General features: G+C 53.3%; 2 protein-coding genes across 23 annotated transcripts in view; one reads left to right on the forward strand and one right to left on the reverse strand.

The window, feature by feature from the left end:
- The window catches only part of SEC16A (SEC16 homolog A, endoplasmic reticulum export factor), a 43,761-nt gene extending 30,850 nt beyond the window's left edge, over positions 1–12,911 (reverse strand). For 7 of the 22 annotated variants that reach the window (XM_035263192.3, XM_035263185.3, XM_035263178.3 and 4 more), the window contains exons 1-2: positions 11,327–11,395; positions 380–3,982 (exon numbers count right to left, since the gene is read on the reverse strand). In XM_035263192.3, coding sequence (XP_035119083.3) covers positions 380–3,982; positions 11,327–11,380 — 3,657 coding nt within the window. In that variant the 5' untranslated portion in view covers positions 11,381–11,395. Of the gene's footprint in view, positions 1–379; positions 3,983–4,987; positions 5,110–11,279; positions 11,396–11,742; positions 12,055–12,717 lie in introns of those variants that run through there. The other 15 variants (XM_078331828.1, XM_035263245.3, XM_078331793.1 and 12 more) reach the window with 5 other exon arrangements.
- LOC103795704 (uncharacterized protein C9orf163) lies at positions 12,409–13,417 on the forward strand. Its single transcript, XM_017977433.4, is given in 4 exon segments — positions 12,409–12,846; positions 12,848–13,013; positions 13,016–13,182; positions 13,184–13,417. Coding segments are annotated over 4 exon segments (738 nt in total). The 5' UTR covers positions 12,409–12,535; the 3' UTR covers positions 13,278–13,417.
- The last annotated feature ends 6,263 nt before the right edge of the window (positions 13,418–19,680 follow it).

A 19,680-nucleotide genomic window follows, 5' to 3' on the forward strand; every position in this document is an offset into this window, starting at 1 on the left:
TTCCAGAGGCTATCCCAGCTTCCCGGGGTGTGCAACAGAGAGCCTCTGCAGACAGCCAGCAGGGGTGACAGGAAATGGAGGGCTCTTTTCGTCACATAAGCTTTGAAACCCAGCAGGTATTATAAGCAATTCAATATGCTAATGAGTGGTGTGAATTGCTAAGGGTGGCCTGCACTAAGAGAGCAAGCTCTGGGGCCCAGGAGCCCTGTCCCCAGGAAGCGTTGCTGGGATGCTGCTCTCATGCCTGCGGGACTGTGGGTGACCTTGGAACCAAGCGAAGAAACACTTGGTTTCTTGCTAAGGACCAGGCTATGAGAGAAAGAAACCCAATTCGTCAAAGCAAGGAGAGAAATGGGTTCCACATGAGACTCAACTCTACCTGGTAATAGAGGGAGGCCGCACCAGGCTCCGGCGGGTACGGCGAGGGGTACTGAGACTGGTAGGCATCGTACAGAGGCCGGTAGTAGTAGTAGGCGGCCAGGTCCGGAGGCGGCAGGCCGGGAGCAAGCACAGGGACCGGCTGTGGCCACGGCTGCTCTGATGGCATGGCTGCCTGGCTGGAGCTGGCGGACACCAGCGACGCACTGGAAGGCTGAAGCAGCCGAGGTGGCAGCTGCTGACCCGTGTTGGCCGGAGCCAGAGTTGCTGGTGGCTGGACTGAGTTCTGGGACTGTCCCTGTGCTGGCAGACTTTCTGAATTTGACAGCTCTGAAAACATGGCTTTGGGCACTTGTGGGGAAGAAGCCCGTTGCTGGGGCAGCAACAGCTCCTGCTGGGCTTTTTCCAGGCCATGCTGGCCCTGGGCGTCTTTCATGACCTGCTGATAAAAACAGTCCGGGTTAGGCGCCCCGGGCCCAGATTGTCTGGGATGACCGGCAGCAGCTTGCTGAGAAGCGAGGCCTTCAGGAAGGGACGGGCTGTACATGCTCAAGGGGTTTTCCGAAGCCCTGCCTAAGGTAAAGTCTAGGGCTCCGCCGGTGTCTTCCTGATGACTGGAATGGTTTGCCTTATCACCATCAGGCACCAGGGTGCCATTTGCAGGTGGAACTAACACCACACTTGTGCTTCCTGCAGGGCTATTAGCAAACCCGGGAAGAGCACTTCCTGCCTTAGCATCCTTCTGACTTTCTGGAACCAAGTTCTCTGGAATTGGCTGGGACGGTGGTTGAACCAGCAAATTGGCAGGCTGATTAGAAACCATTTCAGAAGCACCAGAACCTTGTAGAAAATTACTCTGGGAAACACTGCTAGGCAGAGACAAGCTAAGCACAGAGCTGGTTGGAATCCCAGACAGAGAAGCGTTCTCCCCAGAATCACCGCTGAGAGCCCAGCTGCTGACTGCAGGTCTATCCCCCACCAAAGTCTCTCTCCAGGACTGATTCTTCTCATTAGGGTTCGGTAAGGACACAGAAAAGTGAATGGGCTGAGCCAGATGGTAGCTGTGATCAGGCTGGGCAATCAAGACGGGCGGATTCTGCACAGACTCAGTGGGCGGTGAGGATAACAAACTGGCATAACCAGAACTCGCCTGGGACTGAAGGGCCTCCTCTTCTCCCATTTTGGGAGGGTTCTCAAGGTTCTCGGAAGCACCAATGCCACCTCGGCTCTGCAAAGGGGCCGCCAAGCTTGGCTTCTGTGACTGCTGCCCGGACGCCGCCTCTTCTGGAGGCTGAACAACTTCAGGTGGCTGAGGTTTTGCAGGCACATAAAGCACTGGGGCTGCAGGGGCCAGGAGGACATTGCCTCCGAAGTCTGGCAGCTCACTCTGCGCCCACAGAGTCGTTGCTGGGCTCTCGCACTTCCCAGGCCCCTGGGCCCTGGCCGAAGGCCTCTTCTCAGGGGCTGGATACACAGTATCCAATGGCGGCACCCCTGCATGTGGAGCCATGTGCCCGGGTTCCGTGGTAGAGCTGAGAGGCAAAGGGCAGACCTGGGGTGCACAGAGGGTCTCCATGTTGTCTGGTGGCTGCTCCAGGTTGCCAGGGGAAGCATTAGGCAGGGCGGCAGCTGGTCTGCGCTGCTTCTGCTGGGCACAGGTCTCCCTAACTTCACCCACCACATTGGCACGATCCGCCTCAAATGGTTTTACCCCAACTAAGTGGGATTTTACTGGTTCAAAAGAGCTATTTGCACTTGTCTGAAATATTCCTGTAGGTTTTGGGGGGCTTGGGGTTGAAGGCTGGGACACACTGCCACGGTAATTCTGGCTTACAGTGGTCTCATCTGTCTCACCTCCTATGGGAGAGGAATCAATTTGCTTAAAAAAACTACCTGAAGCTTCATCCTCGGGTTTTCCAACTTCTTGCTGAATGAACGTGCCAACCAGTTCCTGGGGCCTGGCTGAGCCCGAAAGCCTCCTGTGGCTTCTGCTGCTATAGCCAGATGCCAGGCCGTCAGGGTTCACTACATGCAGTGTGGCATCGGGGGTTCCAGCATGGCACACAGCACCATGCCTGGGTACCGCTGGCCCAGGAAGGGGCCCACATCTGAACTGGACACTTGAGGAGGAAGAGTCCAAACTGAGGGGCTCACTTGGCAGAACTTCCTGATTCTGAATGAATTCTAAGTTCTCAACATTCTCATACTGCGAGCCACTGGTGTCCGGCACCCCTGTGCCTGCTGCATCACCCCACCCATCACCAGTGGCCTCACTGCTGGGGCCTGGGAGAAGGGCCTGACAGAGGCCACCTGCCTCCATGTGTGCAGGTGGGAGTGGACGGCCCAGTCCAGCGCTGGAGCAGAAATCGTCAAAGTCTGCTTGACCAGATGAGCCTGCCTTTTCAGATGAGAGATTCTCCTCATTTTCTGTCTCTCCCCCTTGGAAAAACATCGCCAGAGCTCCCGAGTCTGCTTCCAGCGGGACGCGGCTGGCCCCAGCCCCCAGTGGATGGTGCGATTGGTTTTCTGGGCTATCTCCCTGGGCAAGGGGGTTCACAAGAGCACCGGTGGGCCGGTGCTCCTTCTTCACTCCTGGATTCTGCCTGAGCTCCGGGCTTGCCCAATTATTCACAATTCTAGGATTTTGCCTGAATGTATTTTCAGGGTCAAAGTTACTGGCCAGGTGGCTTCCACTTTGCAAATGGCCCACCTCGTCTCTTCCGTCAATGGCCAAAGCTGCCGGGGGAGCCACTAGAGGGCTGTGTTGCTCGTGACCAGGGCCCTGATGCAGGATGGACGGAGTAGGGAAATGAGGAATGCTGGCAGCACCAGGCAGCCCGCTCTGAGTGGGTCCTTCAGGGCAGGGTGAACGATGTTGCCCTGAGGGCTGCAGTGGCCCCCACTGTCCCGGCGTCTGCAGATGAGGCTGGAGCAGGGAAGGCGATGCCGCTGGGGTAACCACACCATCATGTGGGTTTTGCCTGCTTAGGGGTCGGTCAAGCCCAGATGTGTTCCCCTGAGGATGGCCCCCATGAGACGTTTCAGGATCCACTCCTGGAATGCAGTGAGGTGGATGTGGCAGGGTCTGAACTTCAGGCTCTGACCTGGGACCGCCCTCTGCACTCCTGTTCAGCTCAGGCCCATGAGGTGCTGAAGATGCTGATGCACCAGAAAGCAGAGTGGCATCTGCTCTGGGCTGTGACAGAGGTCCCGGCAGGGGCTCGCAGGGCCCCTGAGAGCCGTCCCTGGCTTGCGTGTGAGGCATAAGCAAACCGGGCTGCTGAGAAAACCCAGGGGCTGCTGGGCCCTGCAGGACAGGTGGGCTGCTTTTGAATGGCGGTGTGCTTTGGAGCGCCTGTCTACTAAAAGCAAACGGATCCGTCACCGGCTGCAACGGGCAAGTGAGCGGAGCCACTGGTGCATTATTATTCGCTCGCCTCCTGTAAGGGCTGCCAGCCCAGAACATGCTCCGAGGGTTCCCAGCTGGAGGTGGCCCAGCAGCGCCAGACGGGACTGCCTGGGGTGGCGGCTGCATGGCTACTCTCTTGCACAAGTAGATGCTACTTCCAGAAGGAAGCAGGGTACAGCTTTTCCTTAATTGGAGCTGAAAAAGAAAAAGAGAAAGTCAGCATAAAAATCCATATATTCAAAGTCCTAGCTGCAATTAGGAAAACTAAGGAAAAAGAGAAAAACTGAACATGATTTCACATCATTTAAATCCCAAGGACTGTCTCTCCCTGACATCCCCACCCCAGCAGAGAACACCTGTCCTTGAGGAGCCACTCTGAGAGCTCTGGGGGGGCAGTGGACAGAGCAAGAGCCCGGCTGAGCCGTGAGCTGCAGAATATGCCTAGACGGCCACTCCCTCCTCTGGGACCCTTTACTCAGAAGGCCCATCACTGCCGTAGACCCACGCCACACTGGCAGGGACAGTGTAGAACCTGACCACTGGTGTCACACGCTACCAGACCCACAGATTTTCAACATTTCCTAGATCCAGGAAGAGCCAACTCTTCAATTAAGAAAGAAAAACTGGCCAGACGTGGTGGCTCATGCTTGTACTCCCAAGACTTTAAGAGGCCAGGGTGGGAGGACCACTTGAGCCCAGGAATTTGAGACCAGCCTGAGCAACAGTGAGATCTTGTTTCTACAAAAAATACAAAAATCAGCCAGGTGTGGTGGTGCACACCGGCATTCCCAGCCACTCAGGAGGCTGAGGCAGGAGGATGGCTTGATCCTGGGAGGTCAAGGCTGTAGTGAGCTATGACAGCACCATGCACTTCAGCCTGGGCAACACAATAAGACCCTATCTCAAAAAAAAAAAAAAAGAAAGCTAAACTACATGTCATACATCCCGTACATGCTCATTTTAAATTTCAAAAGGAATACAAAAGTTTAAAATACATTCTTCCATTTTCTCTGATGAAAGAGTGTTAAGAATAGTTATAAAAGCTGCAAGATAGGCTGGGTGCAGTGGCTCATGCCTGTAATCCTAGCACTTTGGAAGGCCGAGGTGGAAGGGCTGCTTGAGGTCAAGACCCGCCTGGGCAACATAGCAAGACCCTGTCTCTACAAAATAAGAAAAGTAGGCAGACATGGTAGCACACACCCGTAGTCCCAGGAACTCAGGGGGTTAAGGTGGGAATATCGCTTGTGTCCATGAGTTCGAGGCTGCAGTGAGCTATGATTGTACTACTGTAGTCTAGTCTGGGCAACAGAGTAAGACTGTCTCTATTTAAAAAATAAAAACAAATAAATAAAAAGTGACACAATACTCTTCTGAAAAGCACTGGAAAATAAATATGTTTATCTAAATGCCTTTCTCTCACCACTTCATAGGTCTCATGTTTTGTGACTGGCTTAAGGTCTGAAAGTGCCACCAGCAAGACAGCGCCTCCTTTGAACTGGAGCTGTAACTACACCTGGAATGAAAGCTCCAAGGAACCTGATCGCAGCTTTACAAGTGACAAGACTGGATTCAAAATTTTCAGCAACAGACAGAATTGCCAACAAACCTCTCGCAGAAAACAAAGGGGCAAAAACCTTCATCAGTGTTTTTTTGGTTGCTGTTTTAAAAAAATATATAGTAAATACAAACTTGAATAGTTAACATGGACTCTTAAGGCAAAAATTCAAGTGCTGTTATCTTTAGGAAAGTTCTTTTCTTTCTATCAGTCTTTCTTCTTCTCAGTACCACCCTCATGAACAAACAGGTAAGTTTAGCCAATCAAAGGAAAGATTAAACCCGAGGAGAGAACTCTTGGGAGGACTCTGGGGTTTCATCCACACATTTTTGCAGACGTATATTTTTTTTGTCCTTGGAAATCTTTCTGATATTCAGATAAAAGAAGAAAACATTGGCCAGGTGCAGTGGCTCACACCCATAATCCCAGCACTTCGGGATCCAGAAGGCTCACTTGAGTTCAGAAGTTTGAGCTCAGCCTGGGCAACACGGTGATACCCCATCACCGCAAAAAAAAAAAAAAAAAAAAGGCCAAGCATGGTGATGCATGCCTGTAGTTCCAACTACTTGGGAGGCTGAGGTGGGAGGATTGCTTGAGCCAGGGAGGTTGAGGCTGCAGCAGTGAGCCTTGTTCAAGCCACGACACTCTAGCCTGGGCAACAATGCGAGATAGTCTCAAAAAAGAAAAAAAAAAAAAGAAAGAAGATGAAAACATTGGTCAATGTATTTTAAGTAAAATATTTACAAATTAAAATTCCTGTGCTGACTGACCTATGAACTAGTCCTGTCAACCTACTGCACCAACACTGTTAATGCTCGCATATGCTCTCTCTGATGCCAACAGGGGACCGTTTCCAACTTACAGGCACCTGGAAACCCACTTGACGCTAACAGAAGTCTACTATCAGGAGCAGCGGCAAAGGCTTCACTGAGTTCTAGGCTCTTATTTGAAACAAAGAATGTTCACAGCTCTATTTTAGACGGACTGAAAAGAGAACAGGGAGAACATCTCCCTCCTATCTGTGGACTGGCATTCTCTTCCACTTGGTCCAACCAGCTGCAGAGCCACAGCAGACAGAGCAACCTGCAACCACAGCCAGAATCCGAACTTCCAAGCCCTCTCGAAGCTCCGCCGCCAGAACGGGGGTCCTACGTCATCTCTCCAGACATGGCCCTACCCCAGGAAGATCAGCTCCGTCCTCAACAGCTTTCGTTTGTTTGCTCTAAACACAGAGCACGGACCTCAAGCTTTTTTTTTTTTTTTTTTTTTAAGAAGGGGAAAAAAAGAAAAAGAGGGAAAAAGGAATATTACTTCATTCCTAAAATGAGTTTCAATAATGGCCGATCAATATTTTGAGTGTTTAAAGTGGTTAATGCATATTTTATGTGTTTAAAATGGAGACCTCTATTGTGTTTATTTGTTCTGGCTCTGAGTTCAAGTCCTGGATATCGTTATCAATTTGTTGTCTCGTTGAATCTAAATCTCATTATGTGTCTTATGTATCTGGGTGTTAAGATCTCTTATTGTTGCATTAATCCTTTTACCCTTGCATCCTTGTAGCTTTGAAATCTATTTTATTAAGTGTGAGAATTGCAACTCCTGTTTTTTATTTATTTATTTTTGCTCTCCATTTGGTTGGTTTTTTTCCATCCCCTTGTTTTGAGTCTTTGTATATCTTTAGATATATCGTCAGATTTTGTGGATAATGTATATTTTGTGTGTTTAAAATGGAGAGCTCTATTGAGTTTATTTGTTCTGGATCTTAGTTCCAGTCCTGGATATCGTTATCAATTTTCTGTCTCGTTGAATCTGAATCTCATTATGGGTCTTATGTATCTGGGTGTTAAGATCTCTTATTATTACATTAATCCTTTTATCCTTGTAGCTTTGAAATCTATTTTGTCAAATGTGAAAATTGCAACTCCTGCTTTTTATTTATTTATTTTTGCTCTCCATTTGGTTGGTACGTTTTTTTTTTTTTCCAACCCTTTATTTTGAGTCTATGTATATCTTTGGATATACCGTTAGATTTTGTCTGTATCTTTTGATTGGGAGATTTGGTCGATTTAAATTTAGGGTTGCTGCCGTTTGATATTAACTGGCTATTTTGTCCTTTCGTCGATAAAAATTCTTCTTTATGTTAATACTCTTTACTTTTTGGTGTATTTTTAGAAAGGGTCATACTGGTTGTTCCTTTCTGTGTATAGTGCTTCTTTTAGAAGTTCTTGTAAAGCAGGCCTGGTGGTAATAAAATCTCTGAGTACTTGCTTGTTCCTAAAAAATTTTATTTTTCCTTCAAATGTAAAGCTTAAATTGGCAGGATATGAAATTCTGGGCTGAAAGTTCTGTTGATTAAGTATATTGAATATTGGCCCCCACTCTCTTCTAGCTTGTAGGGTTTCCATTGAGAGATCTGCTGTAAGCCTAATAGGCTTACCTTTATGGGTAACTTGATCTTTCTCTCTGGCTGCCCTTAATATTTTCTCCTTCGTTTCGATCTTGGTGAATCTAACGATTATGTGCCTTGGGGTTGGTCTTCTTGAGGAATATCTTTGTGGTGTTCTCTGTATTGCCTGGGGTTGAATAGTGTCCTGCTTTGCTAAATTAGGAAAATTTTCCTGGATAATGTCCTGGAGAGTATTTTCCAGCTTGACTTCATTCTCTCCGTCACATTCAGGTACACCAATCAAGCGTATATTAGGTCTTTTCACATAGTCCCATATTGCTTGGAGACTTTGCTCATTCCTTTTTATCCTTTTTTCTCTATTCTTGTCTTGTTGTTTTGTTTCATTAAGTTGATCTTCGACCTCTGATACCCTTTCTTCTGCTTGATCCATTCGGCTGTTTAAGCTTGTACATTTTTCACTAAGTTCTCGTGTTGTATTTTTCAACTCCATAAGTTCATTTGTATTCCTCTCTATATTGTCTATTCTTTTCAACATTTCATCGAACCTTTTTTCCAAGTTCTTAGTTTCTTTACATTGGGTTAGAACGAGTTCCTTTAACTCCCAGAAGTTTCTTATCATCCACCTTTTAAAGCCTACTTCAGATAATGGAACACAGTCCTTTTCCATCAGGGCTTGTTCCGTTACTGATGAGTCCTTCTCCATCAGGGCTTGTTCGGTTGCTGATGAGTCCTTTTCCATCAGGGCTTGTTCCGTTGCTGATGGGTTCTGACCTTGAGTATACTCGGCCTTCTTAGGCTGTTTTTTTCCCTTCATTGTAGATGAACCGCCTTTCTAATTAGTTTTCTGAGTCGACGTCTGACTTATTGATTCCCAGTGTTGGGATCCGAGCAACCCACTGTGGCAGCCTAAATAGCAGCGGTAAGACTGATGGTGCTCTTCTGCCCGGGAATCTCTGGTCTGGCTTCCCTCTTGAGTCCGCAACAAGCGGCTCTGACTTCCCGGAGCTCCAAACTCCAGTCAGTAGGGGAAGCAGTCCCGTTGGCTCTGCATGAAGAGCTGCGGCACCGAGACGCCGGCAAAACCGCTGCGGCGGCCACAAGAGTCGCGCTGGCGACCCGTGGGGCTCCTCCACTGGGAATCAGCTGATCAGTGAGTGACGAAAATTTGTCTAAAAGTGTGGCGTCGTCTCATTCTCTGGGCTTTCACTGGGAGCTACAATCCTGAGCTGTTAGTGGTCGGCCATCTTGGATCGATCCTCGGACCTCAAGCTTTATTCCTCGGCTGCTGCTATGACAGCAGAACTGGGCATTCGAGTGAGTGGCTCGAAGCAGCCATGACTCTTTCGGCAATGTGTTTTTATTACCAAATGAGAGAATCAATGTGATTATTTTTTTCCTAAAACCATGGGTTTAACCTTATGAGATTCTACTCATGGTAGATTCGGGATGTCCTAATCCCACCTGCTGTTTAACAGGGGAATCTTATCAGAATCTAAATTTCACTGGTTTATACTTAAATGTTTTCCTTGTAGACATTTTCTTAAAATTATTCTGCAGCTCTCCTCCTAGACTAAGAACTTTCTTTTTTTCTGAGATGGAGTCTTGCTCTGTTGCCAGGCTGGAGTGCAGTGGCATGATCTCGGCTCACTGCAACCTCTGCCTCCTGGGTTCAAGCGATTCTCCTGCCTCAGCCTCCTGGGTAGCTGGGGCTACAGGCGTGTGCCACCATGCTCGGCTAGTTTTTTGAATAGTAGTAGAGACAGGGTTTCACCCAGAATGGTCTCCATCTCCTGACCTTGTGATCCACTTGCCTCACCCTCCCGACATGCTGGGATTACAGGTGTGAGACAGTGCGCCCAGCCCAACTAAGAACCTTTTAAATAGCAAACACTATCACTTACCTACAAAGGAGCATTCTAACCCTCATGCTCCCTAAATGAGAGCTTTTTAGCAACTCGCCAATTTCATTTGGAACAGTCTTGTGACCTGAACTGATTTTTATCTTTTTCTCTACTCACCAGGAGAAAGCAATGCCACTGCCTATCACCTATGTCACCACTACAAGGGAGCTAGCTTATTTAAGTCATCTAAGTCTTTCACTGTTTCAAAGAGGCCACCTGACCTTGAAGATGCAGTATTCATAAACCTAGCTAGTCAGTTAAATTGCCTTGTAACCATATGCACACCTAAGCAAAACTCTTTTCAGTAGAGTTCTGGCTACAGAACTGAGGTAAACACGCGCACACCCTTCTTCACTGTCACTGGCCTCACATTTTAGGTAAAGAAAACAAAGGTGTTCCAGGAAGCCTCTGAGCTTACATGCTGCCCAGTCTCCCTCACGGTGGCAGCTAGTGACTCCCTGTCAGACAATGGGATGCTTAACACAAAGACATGATAAACTCCAACTCTTCTAAGTTAGAATCGCAACCACATAAAGTTGGGTGTTGAAGACGAAGCCAGCGGCAGAGGCAGCCAGCAGCCTAGTACTGCTGAAAATGACCAAGACCCAAAAGGACACCCCGGTATTCATCAAGGATATTTACAGAAGAGGAAATCATATTGACATTTACCCACTACCATGGCCTCTCAGGTTTGGCAGAAAAAAGAAAGAAAGAAAGAAAATGTACCCACTGCCTCAAAGAAAACTTTCAGTACAATTCTGAGACTCACTGTAGTAACCACTATTAACAGTAAACGAGGAACAGGGAACAAGAAAGAAACGTTACTTTGCCTCTTTTCTGCCAGATACCAGCACCGGAACCCTAAGAAAGGAGACGGGGAAAAATGCAGGGAGGCTGCCTTGTGCTGAAACTTGCAAAAGTATCACTCGGGAAGAACTGTCTGCGGTTCTGTTTGCTTCGTACTGCCACATGGGGGATGGGAAATACCTCTTTGGTTAACATCGGCATCATACACGTAAAACGCAATCTTAATATACAATCCACACCCAACCTACAAGCCACTTAAAAGTGTTCTTAAGTGAAGCAGCAAAAACTGACTTTAAATCGCTCCGATGTTTCTGAAGCCTCTACTGTAACACTTCCATGACAAAGGGGCGAGACGGATCACACACACTCCTCTAACCCTCGGCCTCTGTTGCAACACCCGGATCGCCCTATCAAGAAATTACAAATAAACAACTCTGCTCCTTGGTTCAAATGTAAATCTCTCTTCACCAGCACCGCTAAGGAAACCTTCCAGCCGGTGAGGACAAGACACGTTCATTTGAAAAGCTGGGGTTTTACGAGGGGTGCCTGGGGTAAGCCTCCCGCCGGGGGTACAGGCGTCACCGCGGCCCAGCCGGGTCCACGTGAGTCCCTTCAGTCCCACGGCGCGCCTTGCCGCGCCCGGCCTCCCGCTCCAGCCTGCGGACCCCGGCGTCAGTCTCCTCGCCCGGCTCCGACGGGACCCGAGCTGCGCCGCCCGCTAGGGGCTGGGCCTCGCCGCCTCCCCTCCGCCGCGCCCCGGCCTCCACTGCCTGGCTCCTCTGGCCGGCCTCCGCCTTCCTCGTCCCGCGCTCGCCCCCTCACCCGCGCGGCAGAGATCGGCTGCTCAGGAGCCGCGCGTGAAAGCCCACCCGGCGCTGATGACGAGCGCAGACACGGAAACTGCCGCAGCCATCTTGGCACATCCGGCTCCGGTCTCCGCGGCCGCCGCGCCGCCGACGTGTCCGTCTTGCGACATCAGCGCGCGCCCCGCCCCTGTCCCCGCCCCTCGGCTCGGCGGCCCAGTTGCATTCTCATTCATCCCTTTACGGCCCAGGCCTCGTCCCCGGCCCTCGCCGGCGTCCGTCCCCTTCAGCCTCATCTCTGTCCCGCCGCCCTTATCCCCGCCCTCGCCGGCGTCCCTTCTTCCCCGCCTCATTCTTTCGTCCCGTCCCCCGCCCGTCTTTCCGCGCCGTCTCCTGTAGTTCCCTCCCCTTTGGCCCCGCCCCTCGGCCGTCCCTCCCGGCCCGTGGCCCCGCCCCCCGCCGGCGTCCATCCACCGCCTCACCGCTTGGCCCCGCCCCTCGCCACCTGCCCAGCCGGACGCGCCGGGGCCGCCCCGGGACGTCGCCTTGGTTACGCTGGCTCTTTCTCCCAGTCTTTTTTCGTTTTAAGATGTGAGAAGTGATGGGATTCTTCACTCAAGGCCACAAGGGGGAAATCAGTCTGCAGGACCGATGCTAGCAGGCTCACGCAGCGAGAACGGCTACTCTGCCTCACTGAGAAGCGCAGGGCCCTCACGCGGGCGCGCTCCTCTCATTCTTCCGTTGGGCCGGGAGGCTGGAGGGCAGGAGGCGGCGGCGGCGCCGGCGCATGCGCCGAGGGCGGTAGGAGCTGCGGGCCGCCGAGGGCCTACTGCGCCTGCGCGCTGGTTGCCTGGCTACGGCGCGATCGCGGGCCCTGAGCGGCGCCGGAAGTTGGTCGACGGCGACCGGCAGTGCCAGTCCAGGGTCCTGGGGTTTCCCCGACGCATCCTCTGCAGGCCGTTCGCTCCGCAGAGGCCCCAGCAGGGGAGGGCGGCCCGGCCACCGCGCGGAGCCGGGTCTTCGCCGACCCCCCAGAAGGACGCGCGGGCTCCACGTCCCCGAGCTCGGCCACGAGCCTGTGCCGCGCCGGGTCCTCCCACGCCCACCCCGGCCCCGGCCCCGGCCCCGCAGTCCTGCCGGGGAGGCGCGGTTTTCTGGCTTCGTCTCCTCGGCCTCCAGCCCCACGGGGCCCTAGGGTCCCAGCCCTGGCCTAGTGCACGTTGGTGGTGAGTGGGCGCTCGGGCGCCCACAGCGACCCAGCGGCGGGCGAGGCGTATGGGTGCTCCTGCCCCTGCGACGGCCAGGCCAGGCAGCATCCGTGCCCCCGCCCCCCGCGGAAGATCGCAGGGAACTGGTGGGCGCTGTCATCTGTGCCCTCATTTTCCGGAGGAACCCAGGGAGGCCGGGCGGGTGAGGAAGCGGCCATCCGTGTACCGCCCACTCACCTGCACCCGTACCTTGCAAGGACAGGGAAGAGCCGTGGCATTCCTCTGCAGCTCCTTCCAGAGGGCAGGTGTCGGTGGTGGGAGTGCCCGCCCGAGTGCATCGCCGAAGCTGAGCTCCCAGCAGCGGCTGAGGTCCTCCCTTTGGGAGCCACCCTGGTCCCCAGCGGGGCGGGAGGCTGGTACCTGTGCCACGCTAGCAGAGCCCCAGGCGGTGCCGGGAGAGGATCGCCCCAGCTGACGTGGCACCAGGGCCACTCTGCTCAGCTAACATTTGCCTTTCAGGAGTCAGATTCCTGACCTGTTTGAACACAGAGTTAGGGAACACGTGGTAGGGCGCAGCCCCAGCCCTGCTGGGAGAGGTGACAGTGACACCAGCCTCACTGCCCCCATCTTTCCGGTGGTCCAGGCGCTCTGCAGCCTCCCCTTAGGGAGGTGTCATTATTAGCCCTTCCCAAAGAGGGGAACGCAGAGGTGGGTGCAAGTTGAGTTCAAAGAACCCAAGAGCCAGGAGCCCAGGACTCTACCCTCTAGGTTCCTCCAGAACCCTGTGGTCCCACCCAGGTGGGCTCTAACCTGCAGAAGCCATAGCTGCAGAAGCCAACGCTGCCCTAAGCATAAAATGGGAGGTCTCTGGACCCCAGGGCAGGAGCCCCAGGGCAGGGATGTTAGAAAGCAGCTTATGGTGGCTCCTAGGGGTGTGGAGCACCATATCGCCTGCAAGGGGTTGGCCGTCTTTCTTCCCCTCCTCTCCCTAATACTAGGAGTGCATGGACACAGCTCTCAGCAGTCTGTGGCCTGGTGTTGGAATAGGCTCCTGCACCCTACACCTGAGCCCATCCAACCTCTGGGCTATAGACTGTTCCGCTGAAGGCCCGGCCTGCCCCTGAGACACTGTGTGCCTAGTCTCTGAGCATCATGTCCTGGCCGCTTAAAGAGAGCAACATAAGCACCTAAACACTTCAGGGCTGAGATGGGTCCTGCTGATGGGTGTGCCAGGACATCAGGCCTGGTGGGGGTGGATGTCGACATCAGGTGAATGGCTGCGGGCTGCAGGGGCCTCCTGCCAGTGCTGGGAGGTGTCCTGTCCGCGGTGGCCATCGCCATTCCTGGCGGAGCTTTATTGCCTTTGGCTGCAGCATCCACTGGTTTCTCCATTCTCCCAGTCTCTGCCCCTGCTCACACTTGGAGGCTGGACACAAAAGTCACCACCTCCCTGAAGCCCCCCTAGGTGGGCCAGATGATTCTGGTGCAAAACTCTGTGGCCACTGCTGTACCGCATTACACAGAGCACACAGGACAGGCTCGTGTGTGTCCAGGCTGTGCCGGGAAATCCTCTACCCCTGTGTCTTCACAGTGTGTCCTTGGTGCCTCTGTCCGGTCAGCTCCTCCCGTTAGCCATGCTGTCCAGTCCAGCGGCTGCTGTTGCGTGCTGTGAGCCTGAGCTGCGCTCTAAGTGTAAACTACGTGCTGGCTTGTGAAGGGTACAAATATCTAAGGGATCATTTTTTATTGCACATTGAAATGACTATTTTGGATGTATTAAATAAAATGCTGTTAAAATCTATTTCACCTGTCTCTTGTTTTCCACATAGCTGCTAGGAAATGTGAAGCTGGGTATATGGTGGCGGTTGTATTTCTGCTGGACCACGCTGGTCTCCAGGCGGGCACTCAGCCTCCCTAGCCTGTGCGTAGAGCCTCCTACTACAGGGCCCTGAGGTGCTGGAGGCTGCCGAGTGGACCTGGTGCTTTGCTGACAAGCAGCAGTCCTCCAGGGAGCCCCTGGGGGAGCAGTGGTCTCAGCGAACGCAGGACAGCCCCTCCCCGTGAGTCTCTGACCCTCTTTCCTACCTGGCATACAATAGCAGTGGCTATTGTCTGGGGTCTCGTGGAAGTATAAGGGGCAGGCGTCCCCCCGCCGGACACTGCTCAGCCCCTGACACAGACCCTTAGTCCTGAACACTGAAGCTGGAGGCTTGGCCTGGGGAGAGGAAGGGGCAGTCTCTGTGAGGCAGGGTTGGCCTAGTGGTCCGGGAAAAAAACATGTGAAGGCCTCTGAGGTGGAAAGAACTAACCAAGTGCTTCCTGGAGGAGGAGGAAGCAGGGCTGGTAGGACGGAGTCATCTGGAGGCAGGGTCCACAGCGTTCGTTCTGTGGCATTTGCTTATCAGGCTCCTACAATAAGGGGTCTCTGTTAACATACCACCAGGTTGGCCAGAGGGTGGGCCAGGCTTCCTCTCCTTACCCTCATGGAGGAGAGGAAGTGACCCTGTGAGGGTAAGGCCAGACCCCAGGGCCATGGTGGGCAGCATGGAGGGAGCCTCAAGCCCACTGGCTTCCATGGGCAAGGCCTGCCAAGCACACAGCATAGGATCTGCAAACATGCCCACCATGATGCCACCCCTTCCCATGTTCTCACATCTGACCCTCATGTTTGCTCACCGGGGGTGTGGAGCAAGACAGCCCTGTCCACTGTCCAGGCCTTCCCCAGATCCTCCCTTCCCCAGGTCCACCGTCCGGTCCTCCCTTCCCAGGGTGCGCCATCTGGGCCCTCCTTCCCTCGGGCCCACCATCCGGGCCTTCCTTCCCGGGGTCCGCCATCTGGGCCTTCCCAGGGCTAACATGGGGCTGAAGGTGCATCCCTGCTCTGGCAGATGTGCTCCTGCTCTGGGCTGCTGGTGGATGGGTCCCACAGTGCCTCCTCCCAGCACAGGCAAAGGCATCTCCCTTTGGGTGTCCACCTGGCTAGCGGAGCACAGGTAAGATGGTTGCAGCAATGGAACCAATGCTGTGTGTCCAGCTGTACTGCAAGCTTTCAGAAGCCAGAACCCTCGGCTACCCCCAGGTGTACAGCCTTGGGCAAGGTACCTGGCCTCTCCAAGCCTCTGCTTCCTCCCCTGTAAAAGGTGATAGCCTTCCCTGTCCCCAGCCTCCTGCAAGGGCTTCTTGGACCTGATCTCAGGATAGCAAGCATGCCCTCCACACCAGGCCTCCCCCCTGGCATGGGACACGTCGGCAGCACTGCCAGCAGCCTCGTTACTACAGGAGTGTCATGCGCCTCACCTCCAGAGTCTTCAAGCATGTTGGGTACACAGCAGGTCTCAGAGAACATTTCTCTGGAATCCTGGAGCCAAGTACTTAACATACAAGGTGGTAAAAGCCCTAGGGAAAGCAGAAAGCTCAAGGCTGATGTCAGTATCACAGCAACCCGGGACTGCAGGTCTCCAGAGCTACAGGAGGAACTGACGAGTGTCCTTGAGCTGCAGAGGGGGCCCTGGTAAACCCACGAATCCTCTGACCCCAAACCATGACCAGATGTCTGCTGAGCCCCTGCTGCACCTGGGAGTTGGGCTGTGGCCGTGAGACAGGCAGTCCCAGCCGCTACCCAGGGGAGCGTGGAAGCTGGCCAGCCACAGATGTGCCCATGCAGAGGGCACCATGTAGTGCCTGCTGGGGACACGCGGGAGGAGCGGGAGCATTTCTGGGTGAGGTGCAGTCTTCCCGAGGCTTCCGCGGGGCAAGGGGCTGGTGGTTGTGGGCTGGTGTGGGCTCTGTGGGCCTGCTAAGGGACTTGTGGGTGATGTCTAGAAGTACGGGAAGCTTCCAGGGGCTGTTCAGCCAGGAGCAACGCACCAGTTTGGGCCCCAAAGGCTCTGCAGGTAAGGGTTAGGGCTAGGGCCTAGGAAGAGCCAGGCCGGGGAGGCAACCTCAGGTGCCCTGGGAGAAAGAGGAGCTGGACCCAGGAGAGTGCTCGAGGGCAAAGCCCCAGTGCGTGGGGTTCACGCGTCAGGCAGGCAAGACTCCTGAGCATTGAGTGGCGATTTCAGTGACAGGCACGGACTTGGTGGCCTGGGGACTGTGGGCAGGGAAGAGAAAAGGGCCTGGGTGGAGCTGGGAACAGTTCCAATATCCAATGCCGCTCTGGCTGTGGCATTAACTCCTGGCAAAGTATCTGAAGCCAGGCTGGCCATGGTGTTGAGTACTGGCAAATTGACCCAGAAAGCCCCTTCTCCCCTCTGGGCAGCCGTCTCCCTGTCTGAAAAGTGACCAGGCTGGATAGCATCAGCTCTGCAGGCCCTCCCAGTCCCAAGGGGAGGTGGCTCCGCGTGGTTTGACACAGACCAGGAATCACACAGCGCTGGCTCAATGAATGGGTGAAACTGGCTAAGCCACCTGACCTCTTTGAGCCTCAGCTTCCTCACCTGTAAAACAGGATAATAGCACAGTCCCAGGGGATGGCCCTGGGTGCTGAGTGAGGGACATTTGGAAAGCATGGAGCTCACCTGCCCGGTGGTCACTCAGGAGGACCTGAGGCATACCGGCAGAGCACTGCCACTAGGGGGAGGCAGAGAGCTGCCTCTGAGTCGGCCACAGTCAGTCCCACGCTTGCTGGGCACGGTGGCTCACACCTGTCATCTCAGCACTTTGGGAGGCCAAGGTGGAAGGATCGCTTGAACCTAGGGGTTCGAAACCAGCCTGGGCAACATAGCAAGTTTCCAGCTCCATAAAAAGAAAAAAGAAAAGGTAAAGTCATAGACTTCTTTTTTTTTTTTTTGAGACCAAGTCTCACTCTGTTGCCCAGGCTAGAGTGCAGTGGCATAATCTCAGCTCACTGCAACCTCCTCCTTCTGGGTTCAAGCAGTTCTCCTGCCTCAGCCTCCTGAGTAGCTGAGATTATAGGTGCCCACCATGGTACCCAGCTAATTTTTGTATTTTTAGTGGAGAGGGGGTTTCACCATGTTGGCCAGGCTGGTCTCGAACTCCTGACCTCAAGTGATCCTCCCACCCCGGCCTCCCAAAGTGCTGGGATTACAGGCACGAGCCACTGCGCCCGGCCAGAAGTTATACACTTTTCTAAGGTTCATTTTGTAAATGAAGAAATGCCAAACAGAACGACTGAAGCTATGGTAGAGTGTGCGTGCTTGTGTGCACCAGAGGACACTGTCGCCAGAAAATGCCATGCAACAGAGTGGAAGATATGCTGAAAGTCACAGCAAATATTGCGCGTGACTCTGTAGGAAATTATGGATTCCCAACAAACACTGAGAGTGTGGCCTGTGCTGCAAAGTCCAGGAATGGGTGGCAAGTTCAAGGCTGTGTGAGGAACGCCGGAAACCCACCTCTGAGGCCCTGGGCACCTGGCACCTGTCGTGTTGGGCATAAATAAAACTTTACAGCTCAGTCCTGCAACCTCCATGAGCCTGGACTTGTCCACCTTACAATGTGGACAGTTAGGATGCCTGCTGAAGAGGCCGCCAGGCTTAACTGTGCCAATGCAGCATGCAGGTGGAGAATGTGATCGAAAACCTTGTAATGAGGACAAGAGCCGTTCCCTTTCTGCGCCCTCACCCTGCACCCGGAGCGCAGCAGCTGCCCACCACAGCAGGCCCGGGGCCAACACCCAGATCCCCGCTTGAACATGAGGACACTGAGGTGCAACAATAGCCAGGACAACATCTGCCAGGTGGAAAGTGACCAAAGACACAAAGTGACCAGATTGGGAATCTCCTCGGGGCAAGCGCGAGGCGCCACTCGGCACCTTCAAAACGCAGATGGAGAACAGCCTTTCCCAAAGCGCGCTCGCTCACGGACCCTGTGTCTTCAGCTGCAGAGCCTGGGTGACGTGGGAGGCCCTGTGATGCCCCTCCGAGAGACCTCCACTCATGCCAGCACTTTCAATGCGCTGGGACCGAGCTGAACCATGATGTTTAGGTTTTGTTTTGAAGCACTTTTACAGAAGAGTACGCTGGCGCCCCACCAGGAACCTCTGTTGGCAGACGCTCACCCCAGGAAGCAGCCACGTGGCGCTCCCCTTCGTCTGCCTGTGCCCAGCGCTGTCCCGCCAGCAGAGCTCCTCACGTGTGGTTCGTGGATCGGGATCCACGAGATTGGGATCCTCTCCCGATGAGAGAAGGAGCCATGCAGAGGGAAATCAGCTCCGACACTGAGCAGGCAGTCCAGCCCCACTGACACCCTCTGCAAGTATGACTTTGGGAATGAAGGCGGCACAGGGCTTGTCAGTCCCCAGAGCAGCCTGGGGCTACATTACTGCGCTTCCCTCTTGAACTGGGGGGGACCCCTGCCTGCCAGAGGGCCTGATCTGTGAGCCCTGAACGCTGTGTCTCCTGGCTCCTGGGACCCTCCTTTGCTCTGGCTAGAGGGATGCGGTGCCACACTCAAGGTTCATGCTGGCAGTGGTGTGGAGCGAGTCTGCAGGCTGAAGATACACTGCCTGTTTTCCTGAACTGGATGGAGCTGTCTGGAGCCCCGTGGCATCCGGCTGAAGTCTGAATCTGCACTTGGCCACAAGGTAGCCATGAGCCAAGTGGAGCTAATGAACACCAAAAATGTGGCCGGGCCCAATCCAAGTGCTGTGAGTGTACCGTACACCCTGGATTTCAAAGATGTAGTACCAAAACCAAACAGGGAATGTGAAACACCTCACTCACCTTTTATGTGTTGAAATAGTAATATTTTGATATATTGGATTAACTAAGCTATAGTATTAACATAAGCTTTGCCTGTTTCTTTTCAACTTTTTAATGTGACTGCAGAAATAGTTAAAGTTACATATGTGGCCAGGCGTAGTGGCTCACACCTGTAATCCCAGCACTTTGGGAGGCCAAGGTTAGAGGGTTGGATGAGCCCAGGAGTTTGAGACCAATGTGGGCAGCAAAATGGGACAGTGTCTCTACAAAAAATAACAAAAAAATTAGCCAGGTGAGGTGGTGTGCACTTGTAGTCCCAGCTGGTGGGGAGTCTAAGGTAGGAGGATCCCCTGAGCCTGGGAAGTTGAGGCTGCAGTGAGCTCTGATTGTACCACTGCATCCCTCTAGCCTGGTACACCCAGCCTGGGTAACAGAGCGAGACCCTGTCGCAAAATAAATTTTTTTTTAATTTAAAAAGAATAACATATTGAGGTGAGAATCACAGAACCTAAAGTTAACCACTTTAAAGTACGCATGTCAGACCAGGTGC

This window comes from Callithrix jacchus, chromosome 1 (genome assembly GCF_049354715.1).
Source record: "Callithrix jacchus isolate 240 chromosome 1, calJac240_pri, whole genome shotgun sequence".
Lineage (NCBI taxonomy): Eukaryota > Metazoa > Chordata > Mammalia > Primates > Cebidae > Callithrix > Callithrix jacchus.